The sequence below is a fragment of the Anopheles darlingi genome, chromosome 2 (genome assembly GCF_943734745.1).
Source record: "Anopheles darlingi chromosome 2, idAnoDarlMG_H_01, whole genome shotgun sequence".
Classification (NCBI taxonomy): domain Eukaryota; kingdom Metazoa; phylum Arthropoda; class Insecta; order Diptera; family Culicidae; genus Anopheles; species Anopheles darlingi.
In genome coordinates, this window is record NC_064874.1 from 70,574,804 (window position 1) to 70,601,513 (window position 26,710).

Genomic DNA, 26,710 nt, shown 5'->3' on the forward strand with positions numbered 1-26,710 from the left:
AAAGTAGTACAACATACACAGCCAACTTTCTAGCTCAATTGCTCGACTTTTGCTGATTTGCTCGAATTTCGTGTTTTGGCCTTATAAAGGTTTTGGCTCTATAAAAAGCAGTTTGACAGATCCAGCGTTTTGCTGCTTATATTGCTTTTTTATAAAGCCAGACTTTTGGAACAACAAAGCAGGGCCAAAGAAGTGCGTCCGGAAACGCGTCTTGGCACAAATAATTCGTCGTCCGCTGGGGAAAAGGTGAAACATAAAAATTCCACTCCGAGTGGGTGCAATTTCCAGCCTGCCGCTGTTGCTTGTGCCACGAAAGACAGGGTCGGCCTGTATGTGCGCCTTCGTGCAAGCGTGTGTTTGTGTGCGTGTGTGTGCCGTGGTGTGTTGCGTGCCGCGAATCTTCTTCGTACGGGTGTCTTCGCGATACGCCTAAATCGATGCGAATTTCATTCAATTTCTTTGTGTTTCTATCGGGTGTCTTCTTCCGGACGGCGCTCTCCGTCGTCATCCTTGCGTACTCGTCCTTTGTGATTTGTGGGATCAAGTGTGCGGGTAGGGAACCCGTTAGTGGTGCGCATTTGGTGAACGTTTTTGGGGGCAATGATGATGGTTTTTTTCCCTGCTCCATACCGGCGACGATTATCTCATTCGGTCTGCGCGTAATACCGTGTCTCTGGCTCTCCCCCCGGCCAGTGCACTGATCCGATTTATTGAGACCATCAGGCCCCGTTCGTCGGTGAAGTGTGGCCAAAACAGCCAGCCAGTCAGCCAGCTTAGTTAGAGTATTAAAGTTGTCTAGTTAATGAGGAGGTGTGCCGCTTGGTTTCGTCACGGAACGCAGCACACAAACATCGGTTCTAAGCGTTCCGGATGTCGAACGGTGCATACGCGTGCAGCAGTTCCGGTGGCCTAATCTCAGCGCCCTCCCCCCCCCCCCCACCCCACACTTGCAGCGATTCCCTTGGGATACTATTCATCCGTTTCCATCGTAACCACGATATGAGAAAGTAAAATTAGTCTTGTGCGTGCGTGAGTTTGGTGGTTGATTTTCTGCCAGATCAAAGTTGCAAGCGGCAGTGCAAAAGTGTCACCAGCGATCAAAAGAAAAAAGAAGAAGCTTAAAACACCGCCTGCGTTTGGAGGAACTGGTCAACCCCTTCTCGACGCAAGTGTTAAGTTTAGCCTTAAATTAATGTGTACAACTTGTATTGCTTTCCTTTCAGCACAAAAACGTGTGGTGGTGTTACGTGTCCGTGAACAGTACTCGCGATTGACGTGAAACCCTCAGTTAACACATGTACCCATGTTGTGTAAAATTTGCCGGGGGGTAAACCTGATAAGGATAAAGTTATTAAGCTTCGATAGCTGTTGCAATAGCAATCGATAGCAATTATTCCGTCATTCTTGTGCCGGTGACCGCGACGACGAATCGGTCAACCAACCAAAATCGGTTTGGTTTCTATTGGTCACGGAAGTTGGCAAAACTTACTTCGGGTTGGTGGAGGCTTTTAAAAACAAACAACCGTGGATTAGTGCCGCTTTCGAACCATCATCCGTCCCGCTGAGATATGCAACACGGGCTCAGTGCAAGAGACCGTATGGGTGGCGCGAAACTGCCTTTCGCATCGTAAAAATACAAAAACACGCCATCGACGCTTGGTAAGTTTACTTCTTTTGGACACGAACTGATGATTCAAAAATACCATCCTGAATCGACGGATTGATAAGAAATCTCCCATAGATGAGTCAGGTGCGATAATGAAAGATATGTTCCCCGTACCTTAATCTCGAGTACCCGCGCTTTACACGGAATGTGTACCATCTACAACGGAGCGGGCATGGGACTTTCAAACATGCGTCACCAGTTGGGCAACGTACGTTCGGCAAACAGTTGCAGTACTTGTTTTTCGATCAATTTTAACGCACCGAAAGCGAGGAAGAATAGATTCCATTTACATTATCAGCATGAAAGGAAGCTTTTCTTATCGGTTTGGCACGTAAAGTTGCTTTCCTAGTACCGATCAAATCTGCAGGTTTGAATGACAAACGCCCAAGGCACACTATGTGTTATCGGTATCGGTTGCCAACAAAGCCGTATTATTGTTGAGGTGACTCGCTGCCATTCAATAGATGGAAAGGAACTATGAAAAGGAAAAGAAAGGTGTCTATCTTACCGTAAGCAGACCGCTAAAAACATTGGATCGGTTACAGGCCCGGTCTTCTTTCGACAGCCAGGGTTGACCACAGGAAAGCATTGGCCAAAGAAGAGCTGCGAGAGCTAGCTGGTCAACCACCGTTCAGCAGTGACACGACACACCGAACGGCATATTTGATGAAATCGCCCGAGCGCAGGAGGCGCAGTTCCACGAGCACAGGATGCTGGGCCGTTTCGCTTTCTCCTTTACAAGTGATAAGCATGCTCGGTGTGTGTACGTGGTCGCGCGAAGAAAGTTTAGCTGTTTTTGGCCACCTCAAGGGCCTCATTATGGATTTGATTTGGGTTTATTTATGAATCAATTGAAGACACCGGGAAAGAGGGGAACGAAAATGCCCAATCATCCTGCACTGCAGTGAAAGGCATCTCACAGGGAATGATTTCCTGAATGATTAGAATTAGATTAAGTTTATACAGAAGTTCCGTTAACCGTCAAATTATGGTCAACTTTCTGTTGGTTACCGTACATTTTTAGTTTTTCTGAACTTCTACTAAAACACATTAAGTTGAATTGTCTGTAACATTTTAATGTAGCACCATCGTCTCAACGATGCCGAAATGTATGCTGTCGATTCTCATAATAAGCCATCTGATCAAAGTAAAAAATATTTCAAACGATTTCCGCCGTCATAATGGAGGGAGAGCGCGCTCGGCATGGTTAAACTCAATTTGTTCCTTTCCCCTTCCAGCCAAATAGAGCAAACAGAGCGCGGATCCACTGTTCGTCGGTCGGCCGGTTGCGTTTGCGTTGCAATTTGAATTGATAACGATGCGGTAACGAAATGCGTGGTGGAACAAAAAATCGTCTGAACCGAAGGCCGAAACGAGCATCAGAGAATACGACCGGCACGATGTAATACCATATTTTCCGTTTTCAGAGATTCCAGGTGCCTGCAGGAGTCGTTTGAAATTAATGTAAAACACAAAAATGGATCAAAAAGCTGTACTGACCATTGGAAGGGGTTTCGGAGGATCCACAGACTGAATTAATGCTCGAGAAACAGCTCAATGCGCAATTCATTTAGCGAACATCGATGAACAAATGAAAATGATGCCCGGCTCGCACCTGGTTTGGAATCCCAATCTATGTAGTCTGCTGGATTGGGCTGGATGCTGGATGTTGGCTGTTTCACAAAGCCACTCAGACGGGCAACCCACCTTTTACCATCACCGCAGGCGGTGTTAGCGAATGTGGCGCAACATCCGTGAAAGGAACGTGAAACTGACGTCACCGGCCTACATTAAGCGTAAGGGGTTTATCTCTTTCTCTTCCTCTTCCTCTCCCTCTCACTCGGTGGCTTATCTGGCCAGGCCTGCCTTTAGCTAGAAGTGAGACTTTCCATTCCACATTATTTAAATACCAAACGAATTTCAAAGCAATATTTACGTTCTGGAAAAGGAATGTATCTGCTGAATGGCCATAGTGTTGCGAGTCCCGTCCTTGGACCCTTACTCTGAGCTACAGAAGTAAAGATCCCTCGATGCTCTGTTCGAATTGTACGGTTTTCCAGGGCTCGACGACTCTTTCAGGTACGATCACGTTCGATCCTGCCAGACAGACAGACAGCAACGTAACGAACCAGATTCGTCGAGTATCGTTCCTCGCGAGCCAATATAGATAATGTTTATGCACGTCTTTCGGATCGTACGTCGTCCGCTGTTCATGACGCGTTTGGCAAATAAGGTAGTCATATTTCATTTCTATTCGCCTTTCGTTAAGCTTATGGTGTGCGAAAGCGAACAAAATCTCTACGCGATGGCGATGACGACGACGACGACGACGATGCTTTGACCTTCCCTGTTTTCCATGGCGATATGCTATGCCGACTGACGACGACGGTGACGACCTTCCAGGTGAAAATCTGTGAAAAATGCAAATTGAATAGCACTCCTCGAGGTGGGGAGCGCACGGAGGGGAGGCACCAAGTGTCGTGGACAACCTGTTGCCAGCGACTGGCAGTGCGGGTGAATGAAAAGATGGTGACCGGGAGGGATAGCCGTCACTGTTGGATTTATTTCTTCGAGAAATATGGTGAACGCAAAGACGACGGCCACAATCCACCAAATCGGATCCACTGCCCCCGCTATCGTCGAGGCCGGCATCGTGGTGGTACCTCTGTGGCGCTAGTGGCTGCTCCCACGTACGTACGATACCGTAACGTTTCGTGACATCCAATTACCTTCAATCGGTGGCACGAGGCATGTTATGAACGATGGAAACTCATCGGGAATGCGAGGGAATGAGTAATAGTCACCTTTTTGCACTCAAGACAAAGGGACGTGCGGCGTTCAGTAGAGTAGCGTGGCCATTAGTGGTTATGATTTAATTCAATGTTTTCAGCGATAACAGGCTGCCACAATTTTTCTCTCAATGGAGAAGAGTGGAAAAATAGGCTTTCGTTTTCTAATCAAAATCAAAATCAAATATCATTTAGTATACATTTTTAGTATACAACGGCTTCGTTTTCGGATTCCTTCACGGCTTCGGGATTCTCTCCCCAACCGTGCACTAATCGATCCAAAATATCGCAGCTAATGCAGCTAATGGATCAATAGAAGGATTGACATCTGTTCCCGGTCCACGAACTCTTCCTGGCTACGTCTGCTGTTAGGTTGATTTTCCCACTTTTGACACGGTTCTCGGGCTCTCCATCACAATCTCTCCAGTGGGACATGCCGGCCTGCCAGCTCCCGGGTTTATTTGATTTCATTTGACAAATCATTAGCCGTCGCGCTTGGGCTCTACACGTCCCAAGCTTCAAAACACCAGGCTTTGAAGCATGGACGGTGGCGCAGCGTGTGTGCCCTTTTCTGTTGGCTCCCACCACGGCACACTCGCTGTGTATAATGATCAAAAGGATCGAATATCGATTTCTGATCTGCTCGTCAACAAATAATGAGCTCTAGCCGTCGGTACTATGCGTCGCTCGGTTGCAATGCTTTTTTGGAGTTGAAAGAGAAGAAGCAGATCGATAGCGCTACCGTCACTCACAGCATATGGTGGCAATTCTAAAATAGTTTCTTTTAATAATGTACGGTACTAACGCTGGATTGTGGTTGACATCAGTGTGAGACGGCTTCTGGCTCAAGTCGTCACGTCATTGAAATGGGAGTTGAATCTGCCAGTCTGTGGTTCTCAGCATAGCGCTCGAAGTGGGACACGACACAATCAGCTTGGGTAGAATTGCATTAGTACATCCAATTTTATGTTAACGGTTTGAATTTTGTGCCACCTATTAGGAGTAGGTCGTCGACCTACTCTCTCTCTCTCTGGTTTTTGCATTCTATTCTTTTGTATGATAAAAACGCAGATAAGAGGATTCGTTTATAGATAACTAAGATCCACGCAATCTCTGTAATTGGTACATATCTTAAGCACACAAATCAGTATCAAACTGTGTGATGTTTGTTACAGCCGGCAAGCGATCAGATATTGTGATGTTTGTTACAGCCGGCAAGCGTGGAAACAATGGTGGCAATGTGTCAAAGGTTTCACTTTGCTTGAGAGAAAGCGCCTCGGGTGCTTCTTAAAACCGCCGATTTATGGTGATGCAATTGTTCACTCTCGCTCTTCTTACCCTCATCATCGTCAACAGCTGATGCGGCGCTTTTACCATCACCCCCGGGACCGTAGATAATGTCTTCCTTTTGGCCATACCATGTCCGGCCCGTTCCTGGATTCGGCGCTAGCCCATCGTGCATGTCAAGTCGAGTCCGAGACGCTCCGCCGTTATCTTCAAAATCTCCGGTCTTACGCCGGTAGCCGTGTTTGTTGAGTGTTGGGATGTGTGTTCCGAGACGGTTACAAGCGATTGGAATAGATAACGGACACCGCTCGCTCCCCCTCACTTACTACTGCTCGGCATGGCATTTATGTGTTATGTGATAAAAGATACTTCTTTGTGTCTATGGTTCTTATCTTCATGTTACGGTGCTGATAAGACGTTCGCTATGATAACTACCGATTGCTCGGTTTTACTATCGTTTGCGTACGGGGCCTCCCAAGGAATGTGCGTTGAATCAGCTGGCGCCCTTTATTTGTTGGAGAAAATCATTTATTTCATGAATAATTTTGGAAGTATCCCGAGAACATCAATTACAATAATTCGATATTCAATACAATAATATTCGATTAGCAGATGCTCTGCTAACTAGAGATTGATACTCCTAAGACTAGAGATTTATATTCATATTTGAATCATTTCGGCAGTCTACTTACTCATTCAAAATGTTCACGAACTTTTGTAGATTTTTATTTTATGAATTAAGCAATTATAACAAATGAATACCAAAAAAAATCTTTAACATTCAAATGTAAAACATGAAATGTATAATTGAGTTGAACATATTAAGTATTCCATAACAACTGGATAATATGCTCTCCATTACTTTTTTTGCATAAACCCTACACTATTTCAATTGCGCTCGATGTATAGAGGACACTTTCTAGTTGTATGTAGAACCAGCAGAATAGTTTAAGTCGTAAAACCATAAGCATAGCATGCAGCCGACCGAGAATCTGAGCATCCAGATGGAAATTTATAACTCAATTGCAAGCGAGCACGACAAACTTGGTTTCCGTTTTTCATTTCTTTTCTTTTCCTTTTTTGCACCAGAGAATCCCGAAGAAACATCCCGTGTTTGGGGATGGAAAGTTTTGCGGAAGAGGCGTAAAGTCTTTTCCATTTTTTCGGATCTTCTGAATCCCATCCTTCCTCTATATTTACCTCTCCCTTTCTGTCTACCCATTGCACTTTCTGTGCTTTCCTTTTTGGGAGTTTTTTTTCTCTTCTACATTCTCGTGTAGTGCACGTCCTTCCTCCGGAGAAAAATCCTTTTCACTTCTCGCTGAACCATGCCGTTTTCCTTTTATATCCCAGCGGACTCTTTTTTTATCTTAAATATTTAATGTTCCCGCCACAGTTTATGCAACGGGCGGTTTAACGACAACCTCACTACCAGGGCGCTGGGGTCCGCGCGAGCTAACAAGAGGTCAAAGTTCAGCCACACCTACGTGAGACCGGTAGTCTCTGCAGACACAACATATCCTCGTGTAGGAGGAAGGCTTCGCCGGGATCGATCGCAGTAATGCATATGTAGTGCACCCTCTTGAAAAGGTGCTTCTCATCCTTGATAGAACCGGAATGGGCCGGCTCGCAGGATATTATCGTAGGTTCAGGTAGAGCGTGAACTGACCATGGTTGATTCTTGGTTGGCTGGTGGTGGTGGTGGTGGTTTATTTTTTGATCCGGCAGGAATGGTTGGCACACATCTATTCCTGGAACGTTGGAACGTAGGAATCAGCTGGATCAGCTGCTGGTCAGAGAGTGGGCGCGGAGTGGCGTACATCTATAGAGGCTTAACGAGCTAAAGCCTTACGAAACGAGGTCACCGTTTTGTAGCGCCGTAAGACGAATAGGCTCCTCCGTGCCAGTGTAAGCAGGAGGAGGCTCCTCGAGTAAAGATACCAACTGTGGCTGTCTTGAAGGCTTGACTAGTAGTGTACGTATGCAGAGGCTGCCTACCCTCTGTGGTCGTTATGTTCGAAGAAATAAATAGCAAATGTCAAAGGACACGTGCTGTGCTGGTAGGGATCCTGGACTGGACTATTTCAGTGGTTCCTTCATGATTTATGTTTTCGATATAGATGGGTTTCATCATTGCTTTTCGTAATTTATCGTAATTTCATATCGGCTTTTAAGTAATTTATTTTTTTTTAACTTTCTTCTATTTTTTACAGTTTCATGATCTATTGTCTTATATTGTGCTACTTTTTATTGTGCTTGGTTAAAAGTAACTGATTTATAGATTAATTCATGAATTTTCATGTACTCTCAATCCTGTTATAATCGATCTTGTTGTTGTCCTTCTATTGTGCAGAAACTTCAATGGTTTTCTGTTGTATGGTGTGATCCATCCGAAAAATAACCCTGTTATTTTGACGATACCCTGTTGGACAGACATTCACTATCGGCCGGAAGTAATATTTTTGTTTATATTGTAGTCACACTGCAATGTACAGATGGAAAAAATGCCCCTTCCTCTCGTTATCAAAAGGACCGGGTGTAGCTTGCAATGCTAACCAACGAAGTTTCAATATGACGGAATGAATGAAAAACTTAAATCCTAAACCAAGCACTGATACCCTCACTAACCCTCGCCTATCCTTCGCACTGATTCGGCCGCCGCTCGCAGCTACAGCAGCACCAAAACGGCCGCGTATTTGCATTTGCTCACTCACGGAATGTATGCTCATGGGGAAGATCGGTTTGCCGTTGGCGGCACGATTACGGCGGACCAGTTATTTGCCCACGGGCACTCCGTTAGAATTGGTACAGCAAATGAAGCAAATCACTTAATTATTTGCGCAAACACTAGATACAATGCTGGACTCCATTATAAGGCCTTGTCGCGAAAGGAAAGGTTTCAAGTGTTTGGAATGGGCTCGACTGGCAATCGTAGAGCTTGCGACTTCTCTTTCGACTTCACAACAGATTCAATTGATTTAAGCTATCATATTAGTGTTCGAAATTCGGTTGCATTTTTTCTAATACGGTTCTCTTTTGGTTTTCTTTCAAAACAGCCCTTTCCTGTATCGAAAGCAGAACGAACTCATTCGATGGTAAGTGTTAGAATGATGTGTTATATTTGCGTAACAATGTACTTAGAATGATCCTTCCACCATTTTTAATCGGCGTCAATGGTCAAAACTCATAACCATTGACCTACTGTAAATTGGAAGGTAGAGTAAAAGCAAGTAATAAGGGTGAGAAGTGTCTTGCGATTAACTTCAAGATAATTTCTCAATTTTACTTGTAACAGTCTCCCTCGGTAGTAGTGTAGCCATACAGTTAACAGTTAGTTGCAAGCTTTTCGGGCTACGGCATGCTTTTGGATACATTTTTATTTTTAATTAACTTAACAATTCCAAGGAGCTCTTCATTTTACATCTTTTCTCCTATAATCTCATTATATACTCCAATCAACGCCTAGTAAAAACGATGCATTTCCTAACCCTCCGCTCTGGTTACTAGCACCAGCTTAGCCGGCTTTGCGGTTCTCTGGTAAAACGTAGCTAGTGAATTGTGGAAGTGAATAAGGAATGAAAAACACATTTCCACTTCATCGAGGTCCGGGCTAGCTTGGACTTTGCGGTCCGGTGGTTTTCCATAATTAAATCCTGCAGTCCTGCAGCCACCGGAAGCAGCGGGACTCCCGGTGTAACTGGCTCGGTTGGCTGACCGGCCGGTGGGTATAAATCAGGGCTTTGTTAATATTTCATTAACTTACCCCAGACGGAGGGGGAGTAAAGGTCAAGCCGTTTTTTTTGTAGTAGCGGAAAGTCGTCTGCTGGAAGTGCAAACCTGCAAGTTCCCGGACATAGGAATGGAGAGTTTCCGGTTACAGTAGATTTTCAAAGTTTAAGTTTCAAATTAATTATAATCCTTTATAGAAGTTACCAAAATAGAGCCAAAAAAGTTAGATACACATCCTCTCGCTTGGAAAGCAAGTTGCATTATGTAGATTAGACATTAAATCAAACACAGCCACCAGCAAAACACACCACCCAACCCCGAGGGGAATCCTTCATTCGTTTACATTTTACAAAACAATCCGGTAATTACGTTCCTTGCGCCGCCTACGTGACACACCTTCCCCGTGTGACGGTGGCCAGATTGATATATTTATTGTTGCACAGCCACGGGTACGTTCCCCGTTTCGTTGCGTCTTTCACTCGTTGCGCTGGTAGCTACTGAATACTGCCGTGCGTTTAATTCGTTATTGGCTCCGAGTGTTTCGCGTTCCCAACGGACGTTGTTGCAACTCGCTAGCAGTGTACTCCGTCCGATTCGTAGCAGCTCTAGCTCTAGCGTACCGTCACGAAAGATGGCGCAATTATGATTCATTATCGGCAGAGACACCGAGCGGCGCCCCACATGCGAGACCGGCGAAAGCGTGATATACGGTGGTTGTGTTTACCTTTCCGATTTTATGGATGGGTTGTGTTGCCTCGGTTCGGTATGGTCACGTGATAGCGAACGGGGTTTCTATTTTCCGATCACGGCATAGTGCAGGTGTGTATAAGCTACCCTCTGGAGACACCTGGTGATCGTGAAACTCCTTGGGAGATCATCTCACCTTCTCGTTGCCAAGGTGGCACACTCAAATTGGCCTACTAATGAACAGTCATCGGTGGTCGTCCTTTCTGAGTCAACTCGTTATTTCTAACGTACTGACCGATTGGCGCATGTTCCGATTGATTGATGTACCTTCTTCTGGACTGCAATCCGTTTTAAAGCCATTAAACGAAGCATCGCGTGTCGCTTTCTAGCAAAATCGTCCAGGTGTGAAGTACGTGATTGCAGTTGCGCTCATTTTGGTCGGCAAAAGAAGGCTTGTCTGAACGAGGTTAGGTTGACTCGCAAGAATCGCACAGTTCGTTTGCTATTTTGTAGTTTTACGATTGTTCCCAAAACACATCATGGATCAATGGGTTAATGAACAAGTGGTAATAAACAAATCATTGCATCTTTCTCGATTACACCGTATCGAAAATAAACGGAAACGGAACTATAATAAAGACAAATAATTAATGGACCGGAACCGGAACAAACTGGTTCCATCTCTCGGACATCGCCGTTTCTCGTCCTTCCTCTCCCAATGTGTTGCAGACCATCGATTTGAAATTCATCATAAATCACTTGTACGCGCAACTAAATCCCCTGCACCCATTCATCCATGATTTCTTCTTCTTTCGTGTGTATCGGTTTCCGCACGTTGCCATCGTGTATAAAATGTGTGAAAACAATAATAGCAGCCACTACCGTCGCAGTGACATGCTGTGACATGGGTCGTTACGGTGTGTTTTACGATCTGTCTTGTTAACCAATCAGGCCACGAGGCGCACCTGTTGGATGAGTGCGGCTGTTGTTCGTTACAATCGGTTGATTAATGGCAATGGATGTCTCGATTCCTTTGGTGTGAAGTTGATTTAGCAGTCATCACAGTATTAACTGTTTTTTTTAATTATTCATCATTAAAGATTAAGATCCGGATTCTTACTATCTTTCGTTAATTTCCGTTTTTCTTACACTATTTCTTCTCTTTTTTCATTCCTTAGGATTTAGTGGCAACATGAGGATAGCCATGCACAGGCGTTTCATTAGATAGCGATTGTAGCGAGCAACAGCAACATCGGATCGCCCATCGACCAGCCCAGGAGAGCCAACTAGCAGCCCAGCCGCACACTAACTGCGTTTGTTTAAAACTGATAGAAGAAACATTTTACAGCAGCAAGTCATCTCTAAAGCTATAATAACCGAGCAGTCAAACTTCCGCATCGCGCTTGTTCAGTTACTACTTGTCCAGGGCCATAAAGTGATCTAGTGCCAAATTTTATCGAATAAGAAGAAGCGAGAGAAGTCAGTCATCCAAAAAGTCAACGCTAGCTGTGCATCGGAAGCGATACGCTTAAGATTAACAGACACCGGAAACAAGGGGCAAAGGTCTCTGCAATAAGGCTGCCGGAAGGAAGCGTGTACTATACAAGAAGCCCCATACCGCTGTCTCAAAGACGCTACGGAAAAGAAACCAAACGATCATCTGCAGTCTCGTTCATGTGAGGAGAGAGGACACGCAAACGCGATTTGACAACCGAAGAGGCGATTCCAGGAAAGGCGGCATCACATAGTAACCGTCACATCTAACTAGTCAATCAGGATAGAAACTGAAATACGGCAGCATATATCCGCTCTTTTGCTCTCTCAGCCTAAGCTCGTACACGAACAGGCCATGTTTTTATGCTATTAACGTTTCCTTGGATGCCCAGCCTTCTCTAATCGTTAAGTCATCCGGTGAAAATCCGATAATGATACGGATGCAACCAATCGAGTCCAGCATCCTTTGACGGAGACTGTGCGAATCGTGTAGATAATTTGCAGAGCATCTTCGTTCGGTAGAAGAATCTTGTTCGTTTAGTGTCTCGAAAACAAAGCTCTGTAAAGGAAACAGATTTAAATAGCCAGGATATCAAATTCTCAAAGTACACACACACTCACATACATAAAAACGCCGGTGACAGAGAACCCGGAAAAACCGTTCGCTTCCAGCCGCCCAAAAACCGTCATTATGCCAGTGAGAAAGCTTTTCTGATTCCTTCCAAAACTACGTCAACCACGCAAAAAGTTAAACGCAATTCTGAATCGCGACGGAATTGTTATTGGGGTTGGCGCGCATTTTCGTCTGCCTGACGAGGACACCCAGCAATAGCAGTTTGTCGTTGTAGTGATGGGTAACAAAACGTCGTGCTGCTCGTACTCGAGCCCACCGCCAGAGCGTAGGAAACCGAAGGAAGCGCCCGTGTTCGAAGAGCATCTGCCCGAAGGTGAACTGTCGACCAACAATCTACAGCACATCTCAGAGCGAGAGGGCGATGATGGGGAGCATGATCCATCCGTCGATCCGTCCGCCGGTACGATGTTTCTCGAGCGTTCGAAGCAGAGCCTGGAGAATGGAATGACCCGGAAAAAGTCACAGCATCAGATTGCACCACAATCAGTCGGTGGTGCCGGTTCAGGAGGTGCAGGGGGTGGCGGTGGTGGAGGTGGTGGTGTTCTCAAGAAGAGCAGCAGTTGTTCGACCATCTACTTAGACGACAGTACGGTCTCGCAGCCGAACCTCAAGAACACCGTCAAATGCGTATCGCTGGCAATCTACTATCACATCAAGAACCGTACCAGCGAGCGGCGGATAGAAATTTTCGACGAGAAACTGCACCCGCTAACGCGCGACCCGGTGCCGGACGATTACGATCGGCACAATCCTGAACACCGGCAGATCTACAAGTTCGTACGAACGCTTTTCAATGCCGCCCAGCTGACGGCCGAGTGTGCCATCATCACGCTGGTCTACCTCGAGCGGCTGCTCACGTACGCCGAGCTCGACATCGCGTCCTGCAACTGGAAGAGGATAGTGCTGGGCGCGATTCTGCTCGCCAGCAAGGTTTGGGACGATCAGGCCGTCTGGAACGTGGACTACTGTCAGATCCTGAAGGACATCACCGTGGAGGATATGAATGAACTCGAGCGCCAGTTTCTGGAGCTGCTGCAGTTCAACATCAACGTGCCGTCATCGGTGTACGCGAAATACTATTTCGATCTGAGGACGCTGGCCGAAGCGAACGATCTATCCTTCCCGACGGAACCACTCTCGAAGGAACGGGCGCAGAAGCTCGAGGCAATGTCGCGCGTCATGCAGGACAAAGCGACCGCCGAGGCGCTGAAGAACGGCATGAAGAAGTGGTCCTCGATCGACAACATACACCAGCAGGGTGGCATCCGGCGTAGTGTTGCTATACTGTCGTGATTCTCTTCACACGCCAAGGTGCTTCGCTGCACAGTTGTGTAACGGTAGCGCTCGAATTGTTGCGGAATTCTTCTGCACAGACTGTGGCTTGTATGAGCAAAAGCCGGTGGCTCTTCTGGCTTGTAAAAGGATCGGTATCGTTCGAGCTCTAGTACATACCATAGCCCGCCTATACTTCTACACTATATCTACTATTGTGCAACGTCTCTTGCATCTATTGTAATTATGATGGTCAACATCTGTTCTGGAAACATAACTACCCAGCAAATCTATTCCAGCGCCCTTGAAGTAGTACTATTAGTAGTAGTAGTGGTAGCTGCAGTGTGTGTATGTGTTTGTATGCCTAGCCTACGGGAGAAGGTATACGATCGAGGAGCGCATCCTGAATTCTACCTATGTGCTACTGCTCCTGCTGCTAAAAGTTCCCTTTAGGTTGTGTCTTCCCTAGCGACTACCTTAAAGCAGCTGAGCTGAACAGCAGAAGCTACCGACCAGGGACTTTTTGTGCGCTGTGTAGTATACTCATGGGAAGCAAGGCATCATACATTTGTATAAGAGAACTGTGGTGACAAACTGATGAACATGTGCTCGAAATAGGAGTTGTCATGAAAGATTTTCTAGTGAAGGAAAGATAGCCGGTGTATTCTGCTACCGTGGCAAGCGAGCCATGGATGACCATCATCGTTGATCATTTGAGATCCTATTCCAAGAAAATCCTTCTTTGTAAACGAAGGTTAAAATGACCAGCAAACATTAAACAACCTTCCTTTAACACTCTCCCCGCTAAGCTAAAGAATGGATTGGATGCACTGGATACACATAGAGTGTAGCAACAACCCACAGTTCCCCTTGGTATCGATGGTGTCACCAGCCAGGATCCAATCCCTCCCTGGAATGCAAAGCAAACAACAGATAGCTATATATTGAGTCCAAGAGCGACAATGTGTCAATTTAAACCAAGGAGCGCCACTGGGCCGTGCGTCATTCGCCCATCGATGGCAAGCTGAACGGGACGGAAAAGTGTCCGACGTAAAAAAGCAAAACAGCAAAACCACATAACCCCAATTTTTGGCATCCCTCCTATCGTAAAGGGTTATCATATTTTTGTACCGCACGAAAAGTAAGGAACTTAAGGGTAGCGAAGAGAAGAGAAGGGAGAGCAAAATTGGAGGTACGTACACCGCATATGGTGATAGATGTAGATGTCGAAAGGAGTCGTAAAGGAGCAAAAGAATGCCAATTTATTCTTCTCTACTCTTTACTCGCACGTTGATGAGGCAGAGGCACACCAAAGCAAATTGCTTTTTCATATTTCTTTAACGTTTTTTTTTTAAATCTATACATGTTTCGTTACTGCAGTGCCCGTTTTATGTTTCTTAATTTTGAAAAATGTTTATTTTGGTTTCGCTCTTTTCCGTTTTTGCTAATCAACTTATACTTTTTACATCCGCCTGTACATTTGCCTTCCAGTGCAATGCAGCTGTTGGAAGAAGGAAAGGGATCGCTTGGGTGTACTACGGAGGAACGCATTTTCTAGTGATATTTCGTAAGCGTAATTTCGTATCACGTATGTGTATATGAGTCGTCAGTGTGCGTAGGTTTATGTGTGCGTTTGTGAGAAAATCTTACTTACGAAACGCATGAATTTAGAAATTAAATGTACGGATTTTTAACAGAACAAATCCGATCGAAAGGCGCTATTATTGTGGTAATCGATGAAGAGTAAACGAAGTGAATCCGTGGTATCCGAAAGTGGCACTGCTACAAAACGGTGAGGTCACACGGCAGAACACAACGTTTCCTGTCATTTGTATGTAGAGTAAATGCTACGGTACGGTAGGTGAAAATGAGCCGAAACCGCATTTGAATAGCCCGGCACAGAATGTTAAGCTTACAAAATGAAATGATTCAAAAACCACCTTCAGAGATATTTCATTCATTATCCGCACCGTTTTTCGAAATGTTTTGAACTGTTTGTCGTCAATTTTACAGTGGATTGCTTTGAGGCAAACTTCTGATAATTTTTTTTTTTCTATCGTTCTTCTATATGAGAACCTTTAATTATTGTTCAATGCATAGGTTGTTTATGTTGGACATCTTAGTCATTTCGTTTGATTATATTCTTCCATCCAAATGCGTATTTGTGACAACCTTATATGCGGAACTAATCGATCTATTCTATATTTCTGTTTAATTTGAGAGCTGTAGAAAACATTTCATAAAACGGTGTTTTAATCATGGAAAACGGTCACATTCGATAGTCATGAAAACACGCGGTCAAAATCATGAGTAACAGAGCATCAAAGTAGACACATGCACTATAGATACCGATAAGATATTAAACCCCTGGTCGGCAGCATGCGATGGCGCCAAGAAACAGTTCATGGAAACCTACAAACGCCCACACAGAGAAACTTCTTGGCTGAAGTTAAAATACAGGGAAGCTATTTTGAGTCTGTGAGTGAGACAAAGATTCAATAACAACAAAAATACGAAAACATACCGGAAATTCCTAAATCGATTCGCATTTCGATGTTTTGATCATTTCCCATCGCGTATAGCCCTCTTCGCATCATCAAAGAAGCCTGTACAAGATCACTGTTAAAAGTACGCCTCACAAACTTGGACAGTGGGTAAACCACCAACTGATGATCTACATTCTCCATACGATGCAAACGATATTCAGGAGAATAATTCGTGATATAGAATGGGAAACAATGGATTTCTAAAATGCGTTCTTGAGTTCTGTTTTCTTCTTATCAGTACTATTACGCTTCGTTCGATTTTTTTTTCTTATTTCGTGACATGTTTAATAAAATATGTCTCCCAAAACTCCGATATTCTTGTCCATTTTCTTAGTGCTTTTGGCCAGAAAAGGAGCAGAAGGTCGTTTAAAATATGCAGCTAGGTTTAATGATTAATACGAAACACAATCATCCCGATTGAATGCAAACGCACAGACGGTGATAAACAATGACAGAGTAAAGTAATATACCATATTAACAAAGCAAAGGATCAGAAATAGCGGAAAATTAGCACAAAATTCCGAAACACTCACACTACACCCTCCAAGCCAATTGGGGGAGAGGCGGTACGAATTTTATGGAAAAAAATGTTTGAAAAAAATAGCGGGCGAAGGTGAAAGGTCAGCCGAAATCCGTTCGAAGTGCAAATGATAGCAAAGCCTCGGGCTCTGAAATCTTGATAGTGTGATGCAACTAACCAATGTAGACAGCATAGGCCACCACAGGACACACCACATCCCATAAACTAGCAGCTAGCAACTCCATGATACACGCAAGACCGAAGGGAAATCCTCCGCCCACTTGTGTTTAAGCAGCTGCATAGAGGGGGGAACGGTATCGGTACCAATTTATATGATCGTAACTTGTGTAAGTTATGTATGCGGCGAACGGTGGGTGAACCGTGTATGAACGTGTATGTCCATCTCTTAAGTGGAGAAGATACGCGAACAAAATCGAAATCGAATAAAAACGAAAAATGATAACACTGAATCGAGACAATAGTGCTTTCCTTCATCTCCGTAGGTATTAAGCATAGCGTTGGATCTAGTACATAGAAGTAGTGTGTCACCCTGAATTATAACAAGCACATTGCACAGCAAGCTATGAGGGGTATACGTTTATTTTTTTTCGCTTAATTCAGTGCCAATAACCGTATACGTAGTAACTTTAGCAGTTTTTCGAAATTTTGAAACAAGATTTAATTCATTAGTGAACAAAATGGACTGTGAAAGTGTTCTGCTAAGCGCTTTCAATTGATATTGCGGCGACGAAAATAAATATAGTGGTTTTGACTATTGTTTTTTTCAGTTCAGAGTATTTGGGTGATCATTTTTCGATACACTCAGAGGCTGGTTGTGGTACGTTACACATAGGAAATTTGCTTTTATTGTTCGTTGATATTTTGTAATTAAATGATTCAGCTTTTAAAATACACAAACTAGCCTGGAACAGGATGTATCCTCCTCAGCTCCTTTCTAGGACCGCCAGCTGGAGAATGAGGAACCACCAAACTGGCTCGGTTTGGCTAGCGGCTGCTGGGCTAATCCACCGAACGAAACGCCCGTCGATGAGGTGCCTAGCTGTTCGAACAGATTGTTGGATTGTGTTGGTGATCCGATCGTAGATCCTGCCAATGCAGCACTAGAACCGATTGTACCACCAACCGTACCGGTCGCAGCACCGAATGCTGAACCACCGCCAAACGCACTCTTCGGGCTACCGAAGGTTGGGGCACCACCGAAGGTGGGCGCACCTCCGAACGTCGGAGCACCGCCAAACGTTGGTGTACCACCGAATGCTCCCGGAGCTGCCCCGAAAGCGCCGGGGGGTTTGCTGAACGCGGACGCATTTCCACCGGTGGGAGAAGAGAACGCATTAACCGTACCTGCAGCTGGTTGGCTGAATGGTCCCCCACCGGGGCTGGTTCCACCAAATGCTCCTCCGGAGGTTCCGCCTCCGCCGAAGATGGATTGTGTTGTCGAAGACCCAGGTGATGCGGCTTGCTGCGGGCTACCAAAGGGAATGACATTCCCGGTGGATGCCGAAGTTGGGGCCTGAGCCGCGGCCGAACCAAACAGACCTCCCGTGGCCGGTGCTACCGGGCTACCAAAGATATTGCCACCGGTAGTGGCGGTCGTGCCAGTCGCGTTTCCATTCGAAGCCCCCGTACCAAACACGGACGATCCGCCAAAGATCGACCCACCGCTTCCAGCGCTGGAAACGCTTCCGAAGAGTCCAGTCGAAGTACTACCGCTGCCAGGTGTCGTACCGCTAGCACCAAGACCACCGAAAATACTACCTCCCGTAGGTGCTGCTGCTGCTACTGGTGATGGTGCTGCCTGAGAGTTCGCCGTCGTGGTGCTACCGAAGATCGAGTTTGCACTACCTCCTCCGAAGAAGGATCCACCGCTTGCTGTTGCTGCCGTCGTTGCGGTGGATGACGCTGCCGCCGCTGCCGCTCCAAAGAAACTTCCTCCCGCGGTACTATTACCACCGAAGAGCGACGATGTGGTCGTGCCGCCACTGGTAGATGATATCCCTCCGAAGACGGACGGTGCCGTGCTGGGTGAGGCAACGGAACCGAAGAGGCTGCTACTAGCAGTGGTACTGGCTGGTTTTGTGGCCCCTCCAAAGATTGATCCACCACTAGGAGATGCAGCAGCAGAACCACCACCGAAGATGCTAGTAGCGGTTGAGGACGATGTTTCCGCGGTCTTCGAACCAAAGGCGGAACCAAATATGTTGCCACCTGCGGCCGATGGTGGCGATTTGGCACCATTGGGCGAGCAGATGCTTATCGAACCGAAAAGGCCAGCGGTAGCATCGGAAGTCGTCGTTTCATTGACGGCGGTTGTGGTTGAGGCGATCGTTGGCAATGGTTTAGAAAAGGGAATCGAACCAAAGGACGAGAAACCGCCAGCTGTCGTTGTTGTTGTGGTTGTAGCGGCGGAAATGGCTGTCGCCGGTGCTGGTGCCGTGCTAGTTTGTGGTGCACTAACGGTGACCGTAGCAGTAGTGGATACGGTTGATTCCGGTTTCTGTTCTACCTTGTTTGCCTCACCGGTGTTGGTGGTGGCCGCAGCAGCCGTGGGAGTATTAGACTTTGGGGATCCACCAAAGCCCGCAGTGAAACCCTCTCCAAACGATAAGCTCCCGGTGCCGCTGCTGCTGCTGGCTGGTTTGACGCTTCCAAAGAGCGATCCACCGGATGATCCCGCTGAGCTGGAAGCCGCCGAGGCACCTCCTACTGGTGTAATGGTAGTGGCACCGAATGTAAGACCAGAAAACAGTCCACCACCACCCGATGATGGTTTCGCGGTATCCGTTGGCTCACTTGTGGCCTTAATCGATCCGAATAAACCGCCACCGGTGGTACTACTGGTAGCTGTACCACCGAAGAGACTGCTTCCTCCGATACTACCGAAGAGACCACCACCGCCCGATGATGCTAGTGATGGCGATGAGGAGCTGACGGCGCTGCTGCTACTGGAACCAACCTCCGCTGTTGCCGCGGGCTTCAGCTGCGACTGTGGCTGCTGCGTTGACGGGGCCACCTTTGTCACCTCTAGGGAATCCACCTTCTGCAAAAGACTGGTGAGCGCCGGTAGCGGTGCAGTCGTTTTCGTGCCCGTAGCAGTATCAACGGGACCGAAGGATGGTGGTAAGGGTATATCCTTACAGTCCACCGGTGGTACATTCTCATCGTTCTTCGCTGGTGCCTTTGGCTTACCCAAGTTCAGCGCTCCCGAAGTTGATTCCTTAGTTGCACCGAACGTAATTCCGCTAGTAGCACCGGACGTAGCACTAGTGTTGGCCGCTGTATCGAAAGAAAACGATGGTTTCGGGAGTGATCCGAACGACATCACCGGCTGCTGATTTGCTGCTAAGGATCCTCCAAAGGAGAAGACTGGTTTGACGGGTGCACTAGTGCCTGCATCGGTTGATGCGGTTGATGGTTTGAAGATTGAGCCAGCCAGTGTATTTTGATTTGCACCGAAGCTAAACAAACCGCCACCGGTCGTGGCGGTCGCTTTCGCCGGTTCCTCCTTTTTCTCAATATTTTCTTTCCCTGGCTTGGTTGTAGCGCTTGGTCCATTCGCTACGCCGGTACCACCACTGGCGATCGTAGGTTTCGCCACGGAAACTTGTTGCTCGACTCTTGCTTCCGGTACTGTAGCAGCGACTTGGCCAAACGAGAACGTTCCCCCAGTGATCGATGCTTTCGGTTGAGCTGGAACATCAAAGGAGAACGGTTTGGCAGTCGTCGCTGGAGCCGCAGCGGTTGGTGGTTTTTGCGATTGTTTCTGTTGGACCTTTTTCTGTTCGGTCTCCTTCTTAGCTACATTCGCTGCAGCTGTAGCAGCTGCTGTTGATGCTGCTGCTGCTGCTGCCCGTTCTGCTTTAGATTTCTCCAGAGTGACATTCCTTCGTACCTCGTTAATATGTTCCCGTATCACCTCCGAGCTAAGACCGACGCGATCGGGGCGCTTCGGTTTCACCGTCACAACCTTGCGCCCAGCGAGCACCTTCCGGAGGGCGTTCAGTTTCGTTTCACTCAACTTTTTCGCATCGGCCGCTACCTGTTCGCTGAGTGAGAGCGATATGATGGAATCGGTTAGCGATTCAATCGCCGTATCGCCGTCATCCTCCCCAAATGGGGTACCGTTGAGACCCAGCTGTGCCCTTGCTTGTTGTTTGCCGGACTCCTTCTGGTGCTGCTCTTCTAGCCCCTTGATGCTTCCGCGCAGGCCTAGCTTATGCTTCAGGCAACCGAGCTTCTCGCGCTGCCGGTTCAGGATTTCCTGTTGCTTCGAGAGCGTCTGGTAGAGCACCTCTAGGCTGGGGATGTGCATCCGCTGGCGAGCATTGGATTGACGCGTCTGCTCGAGCGTGATCCATTGTGCATCGAGCTGTTTCGTGATCGTGCGCAGCTGGTTCTCGTTCACCTTGAGCATGCTTTCGAGCGAAGAAAGCTGCCGGCGGCTCGTCTGCGACATCACGTGCGCCTCCTGGTACTGATGGACGGTCGGATTGTTGTAGATGGCGCTCTTGCTAATAGCCTCCGCCACCATTGCGAACGCTTCGTTCAATCCTAGACGTAACGCCTGCACGTCCGCCACGAGCGATTCCGTGCTCTCGTTTGCTTGAGCAATGATATCCTCCAGTTCGCGCAAATTGCGTACGATCGTGGCCGATTCCTCCTTTGCACCGATCTGTACGTTGATGGAGCGCGATCGCTGCTGCAGATCGGTCAGCTCGCGGGTAAACCTCTTCAGCTCGTCCACCGTGAGTGACAGGATGATTCTATTATTGTCTTCCGCGGAGAGGTGCTCGGCCACCTTCTTCGATGAGCCGCCTCCTACCGGCCGGCTAGCCGTTGGTTGCGTCGAGGCGCTAAGGGTGGAGCCGATCGATTGGGGGGTTGGGACGTACGTTGGTGGAACGGTAACGAGCGGTTTGTTCGAATCTAGTTGCTGCGTTTGAGATGGTTGTAGCTGAACAGCCGGTTGCACACCGGCAGGAAGCTGCGTTGCAGCGGCCAATGCAGATTGAAACGATGGTGTGGACATGGTCGGTAGGCCACCTGGTGTCATGCCGTATCCACTACCGCTGGTGGCTGTCGTCGCCGATCCGCCGAACGATCCAAAGGGAGTGGTTTTGTTGTCCGCTGCGGTGGTACCGCTAGCGTGCACTGTGGCCGTTGCAGTCATCCGACCACCGAATGTAATCTGTTTGCCGAACGTAGGTGCGATTGATGTTGCTGGGGTAACCGGTTTTTGCTGGTCCGTGGTGACGGCAGTACCGACACCAGCGGTAGCAACACCACTCCCGAACAGATTCATCGGTGATTTCTGTTCCACACCAGTCGCCCCGGGACTAAAGAATGATTTGGTTTTCGGAATGGCCGGTGTCGAGGTAGCACAGCTCGGCAGAGAAAACGATATTTCTGCCGCGATCGATGAAGGTACTGCCTGGCCTATGCCTGGCTGGGGTGCTGGAACTGTCATACCGCCACCCACAGGAGCCGATCCGGTCGCCTGATCAAAGTCGACCTTGACGAACTGTCCCGAACTATCCTGGATCGGCTTTGGTGGCGAGCAGATGCTCGGTACTTTGGCCATCGTGTTCAGTACGTTGAATGAGACCAGTTGGCCATAGGTGGAAAGCAGATGTATCATCGGCATCACCGGGAACGTTTGCTCACCGATGACGACCTCGTGCGTGCAGCCAGTTTCGAGTGCCAGTCCCACCGGAAACGTTTCCTGCTTGTCGACTGTCAGCGGCAGCTCGGCGCGGGCCTCATCCGTTGTCGTCCACTGGTACCAGGTCGGTGCTTCACCGCTCTCGGTTGTGCCCAGTATGCCCACCTCCATGCTATTCGCCGATGCCATCAACAGCAAATTCCAGGGTAGAATGTGCTGTAGAAATACTTGCCCCTTCCGGGGGCCACTTTGGCTGTAGCAGATGTCGTCATAGTTAATGAACACCGGATTACCCGCCTTCGGTGCGTTCACAATGAACAGAGCCGGTACGGAGTCGGCCGCGTGCGGTAGAAAAACGGCAGCAAACTGATACGTGCTAAGCCACTGGACGGCTAGCACATCGAAGGATCCACCCCCCTCGACCACTCCCGGTGGGCAAACGATCGTGCGGGCCGGCTTAAGGTCGGGTTTGTACTGCACCAGTTTACCGTTAACGAAGGCCACCACTAGCTGCTTTCCTTTCGGGCTCCAGCACACACACTGGGCCCGCTCGGCCGGATTGCTACCATCACCGAGTGAGTGGAACTCCATACCGACGGGCTCTTTCAGCGTGTATACCGACAGTCCGCCGGTTTCGGTACGCACCGAAAGCATGTTGTGTAGCACCGGATTCCAACACAGCTGTGTACTGCGAACAGCGGGTTGGGGCGACGTACGGATTTCGTGTAGCTTCTGGACGGAACCGGTCACAAATGAGGATACCGAGTAGATGAACACGAATGGAACCCCATTGGAGACCACATCCACCGCGAGAAGAGCATGATCGCAGCTCACGGCCAACTGAAACGCTTCGCTAGGCAACGGTACTGTGCGCAACGGAACCACCTCGTTGATCACCCGGTCGGTGGTGATATCCCGCAACTTCAGAACGCGCAGTTCCGGCCCAACCGTACCGGCAAACACCAGCCCGTGAACGCTGGCGGCGGCCAGCAAATTGCAGCCATCCTTCGCGTTGCCGTTGCCCTTGAATATTGGCACCTTACTTTGCAGCTTAAACTTAAGATCCTGTGCCGGGAGTAGCGGAAAAGGAGAACCCGTCCAAGTAAGTGTCACCATAACCAAACTTTCCCGTCGAGCGTTATGCCCTAACGACCTACCGTAACATCCAAGCCTTCTGGTGCTTGCTGAGCCATATTTGCCGTGGGGAGTGTTGTCCGAGGGTTCCGATTTACGGGACCGTGTCCTAGTTTCCTGTTTCGTTGGGTTTCCGCGAATTAAAAACGGATCTCTTCGGATCTTCGAGACAAAAACAAACTCTTCTTCGGCGCCAATTCAGCGGCTGTCACCGTTCTCGCGAAAAACGTGTAGGTACACGGTTTGTACAAGTGTTGGTTCCGGCGACTGTGTGTATGCGTTTCGCAGAGGATTTTTTAAATTTAGTTTTGAGCGTTCCCTTTAAATAATTCTGCTCCTACTGTTTTACGCAAAAAGTTTAATCGAATTTTAACAACGATGAGGTCTAGCTCTGCTTTATTTGTTCCTCGGATTTAGGCCAGTTTTACATACGACTCTAGATAATGCGTTATCATCGTACGATTCTCGGCCCCTATTATTTCTAGCGCTTTTCGGAAATCTGCCAGCATTTCACGTATACCGTCATCCGTAGTTACCGGTCCACCCGCAATGCAGTGTTCTAGGGCCAATAAGTCCGCTAGGTAGAACCAAGCCACGATATACTCGGGACTCATGCGGCCGAACAGATGCCCTTGGATAGACACAAGCTCCCTGGCCATGGTTTTCAGTCGAACCAAACAGTGCGCATCCATTCCTGCATCCGGTAAGAATCGATCGACAATCAAGCGCAGTAAGAAGCTCTTATTTTGATTGTTCCCGACCAACAGCTTTTCAGCCTTCTCGTAGGCCTTTGCACATATGCGAAACAGATCGTTCGTATCTGCAGAAGGAATCGTTGGACAAAAGTTTTAAAAAAACATGTACCGTTGCTACTCCATTCTACTTACAATCACTATACGTTTCGGTGATGTCCATAATTGTTTGAAACCACGAGCAGTCAATAGTGTGCCCACATGCAGGGCATTTAAGGCCACCGTCCGTGCATCGCTTATCATCCATTTCCATTGAGAAGTGCGCGCTGCAACTACTTGCTGGACATCGTACAAGGTAGCATTCCGCGCTGGGCGTATCATTGCCTACGGTGCAACGGTCACAGCTACAATCGAAACAGTACTGTCGCCGAAGGCACATCGCACGTTCGCTCGCCGGCATCAGCTTATAGTTGGGGCCGTAGCAATTGAAAATTTCTCTTCCCGCCCGGATGGGCCGCGTAGCATAAACTGTCAGTGTTGAACCTTCGAAGCAGTTCCGAATGTTGGGATCACAGGAGTGATTGAACATGCTGATTCGCGGGAAGATAGCGGTGAATACGCGCTCACTGCTGTAATACCGATGCAGTAGACCGGGTTTCAAGCGAAATCCATCCTCCTCGAGACAGCTCGTGACGGACGGGAGTGTTGCTTGCAACTCACTGATCGCATGTCCGTTGCATATCAATTGGCCAATGTGACGAATGATTAAGGCACCCGTGAGCAGAAATATTTGTTCTTTGGGGAGTATTGAATTCAGCGCACTGGTAGTCAAGAAATCTGTGCAAGTTCCTAGATAGATGGCAAGCATTAAACCCGTCTGGAAAGATCGATGCAAATATCACAAATCAATTGATGGAATTTTGTCGTACAAGAATGATGGGCCTACCAGCGCATATTGCAGGAGATCATCTGGTTCCATGCGATCAAAATTCGTCACTAAGCGAAAGACTCTACCGTACTCGCAGAATCGATTATCCTCATTTTGCGTTCCGTCGAGAAGCTCTTGGAATAGAGTGGCGGCATCTTTCGCTTTGCCATTTATCGCGCAAGCTATCGTGACCGTTCCATCGAGAAAACTGCGTATACCTAAATGTGCTATCCCGATGAAGTACCACAGGTGCTTTCGATAGCCAAAACACTCGTACCGGTGCACCGGTTCATGCTTTTCGCGACAAATTGGGCTGCAGTAGCAGGCACGGCCGCATGTGGAGCAACTGGAAAGGAGCATGAATGTAGTAATGTGGTTCGCTAAATAGGCGACAGTCTGTTGGTCTTACGGAAAAGGAATTACGTTTACGCGGGCACATTGCTGGCAATCGAAGGATGGGATAGTCGTGCGATGCTGAACACCATACACCGGGACAAAAGAAACGGCCTTCTCACGAGTGATTAAGCCATCCTCTTGTATGTCATCCTCTGTGATCATGTAGCGTCCTACTTTCGCTCCAATTATTCTGAAAGTGTAACAGTGCAATGTTCAACGAGAATATGAAGACCCACAACCGCATCCTTACTCTTTTAATCTCGGTCGAAGGGCATCTTCTTCCGCGGAAGGAACGTTGTCGTCATAAGAAGCATCATCGTTGTGCTTTTCAAGCATCATTTGTAGTAATTGCACCTTTTCCTGCTCCAGTCGCGACAATGGCCTCGCGGAAGATAGTGCCACAAAACCCGCCACAGTCTGCTGTATCGTAAGGGCATCCTGTAGGTATTGGGCACACTCGGCCTGTCGAAGGAGCACTTTGCCACGGTTTTGTTCCGGATATCCCGAGGCCAGCGCTAGCTGGCAGTCATGGAATGCTTCTCGGTAGCGTCCGAAGCGGATCAGCAGGACAGCACGGTTCGCATGAGCCAACGCAAGAGCCTCCGTACCAGCCGGTGCCTCGAAGATCGCTTTACTGTACACCTCGAATGCTAGGTGAAGGTTTTGCTTGCTTTTGAAGATTTCATTGCCCCTTTCCCGGTACTGATTCGACTTTTGCTCTCCCTCGGGCCGCACATCCGGTAGCGCCAACAGCCATAACCCCAGCGATTCGCTAAAACGAGGTGGTGTAGAGGATTAAAAGAAGTCCTTTTGAACAAGATAAAATACCTACCAAAGCTTAGACTGGGCAGATAATCGATTGATAAGGTCGAGTTCGCTGCAAAACTTGCCTGGAAGGCATTTCTGCAATTTATAAGTAGTTATCAGGTGTGATACAAACGAATCCCATTTGCTCTCCATTTCGTCGCCAGAGTGGGTTTTCCCGGCTGAAAACGCGGATTTTCCGCGATCTTTTTGATTTTCTTCTGAATTTTAGTGAGTCGGCCGATTCACTATGGAACTCACTATGGAGAGAAGCGTTTTTTTTGTATTTACACAGCAAAAAGATATGCAGGCGAACATAAAAAAAGTCTTGAAATGAGGTGCTACATTTTTACGCACTTTTACTTTAAGTATTAAGGGTACAACATATTCTTTTCGGTTTTAAACAAAAGATAACGAACTAAATAAAAAGTCCCGGCTCACTTGACAGC

General features: G+C 47.6%; 3 protein-coding genes and 1 long non-coding RNA gene across 17 annotated transcripts; 1 reads left to right on the plus strand and 3 right to left on the minus strand.

Annotated features, from left to right (window-relative positions):
- The first annotated feature begins 133 nt into the window (after positions 1-133).
- LOC125959986 (cyclin-Y-like protein 1) lies at positions 134-17,475 on the plus strand. 14 transcript variants are annotated; one of them, XM_049693057.1, is made up of 4 exons: positions 134-246; positions 1,224-1,659; positions 8,799-8,837; positions 11,337-17,475. In XM_049693057.1, exon 4 carries the CDS (start codon positions 12,503-12,505, stop codon positions 13,577-13,579), a length of 1,077 nt encoding a protein of 358 aa, XP_049549014.1. In that variant the 5' UTR covers positions 134-246; positions 1,224-1,659; positions 8,799-8,837; positions 11,337-12,502; the 3' UTR covers positions 13,580-17,475. The 14 variants fall into 14 exon arrangements, with proteins under 14 accessions (XP_049549014.1, XP_049549020.1, XP_049549022.1 ...); XM_049693063.1 differs by lacking the exon at positions 134-246 and adding an exon at positions 310-329; XM_049693065.1 differs by lacking the exon at positions 134-246 and adding an exon at positions 345-361.
- Positions 2,500-3,844, minus strand: LOC125959992 (uncharacterized). Its single transcript, XR_007469813.1, has 3 exons — positions 3,603-3,844; positions 3,167-3,550; positions 2,500-3,106 (listed from the first exon to the last, which is right to left on the minus strand). It is a non-coding gene; the product is annotated as an uncharacterized LOC125959992 (long non-coding RNA).
- LOC125959973 (nuclear pore complex protein Nup214) lies at positions 17,465-23,638 on the minus strand. Its single transcript, XM_049693025.1, has 2 exons — positions 23,465-23,638; positions 17,465-23,372 (listed from the first exon to the last, which is right to left on the minus strand). Exons 1-2 carry the CDS (start codon positions 23,498-23,500, stop codon positions 17,580-17,582), a joined length of 5,829 nt encoding a protein of 1,942 aa, XP_049548982.1. The 5' UTR covers positions 23,501-23,638; the 3' UTR covers positions 17,465-17,579.
- A 134-nt stretch (positions 23,639-23,772) lies between these two features.
- On the minus strand, positions 23,773-26,506 carry LOC125959979 (SET and MYND domain-containing protein 4-like). Its single transcript, XM_049693040.1, has 6 exons — positions 26,290-26,506; positions 25,708-26,229; positions 25,471-25,647; positions 25,080-25,407; positions 24,329-25,010; positions 23,773-24,261 (listed from the first exon to the last, which is right to left on the minus strand). The coding sequence occupies exons 1-6, from the start codon at positions 26,415-26,417 to the stop codon at positions 23,855-23,857; spliced, it is 2,244 nt and encodes a 747-aa protein (XP_049548997.1). The 5' UTR covers positions 26,418-26,506; the 3' UTR covers positions 23,773-23,854.
- Positions 26,507-26,710: the final 204 nt, after the last annotated feature.

Coding starts and splice junctions, on each gene's coding strand:
- LOC125959986 (XM_049693057.1), top strand. CDS start 12,503: ATGGGTAACAAAACGTCGTGCTGCTCGTACTCGAGCCCACCGCCAGAG.
- LOC125959973 (XM_049693025.1), bottom strand. CDS start 23,500: ATGGCTCAGCAAGCACCAGAAGGCTTGGATGTTACG. Junction 23,373..23,464: donor CAGAAGGCTTGGATGTTACG/GTAGGTCGTTAG, acceptor CTCCCGGCACAG/GATCTTAAGTTTAAGCTGCA.
- LOC125959979 (XM_049693040.1), bottom strand. CDS start 26,417: ATGGAGAGCAAATGGGATTCGTTTGTATCACACCTGATAACTACTTAT. Junction 26,230..26,289: donor TCTGCCCAGTCTAAGCTTTG/GTAGGTATTTTA, acceptor ACCTCGTTTTAG/CGAATCGCTGGGGTTATGGC. Junction 25,648..25,707: donor CTTCGACCGAGATTAAAAGA/GTAAGGATGCGG, acceptor TTACACTTTCAG/AATAATTGGAGCGAAAGTAG.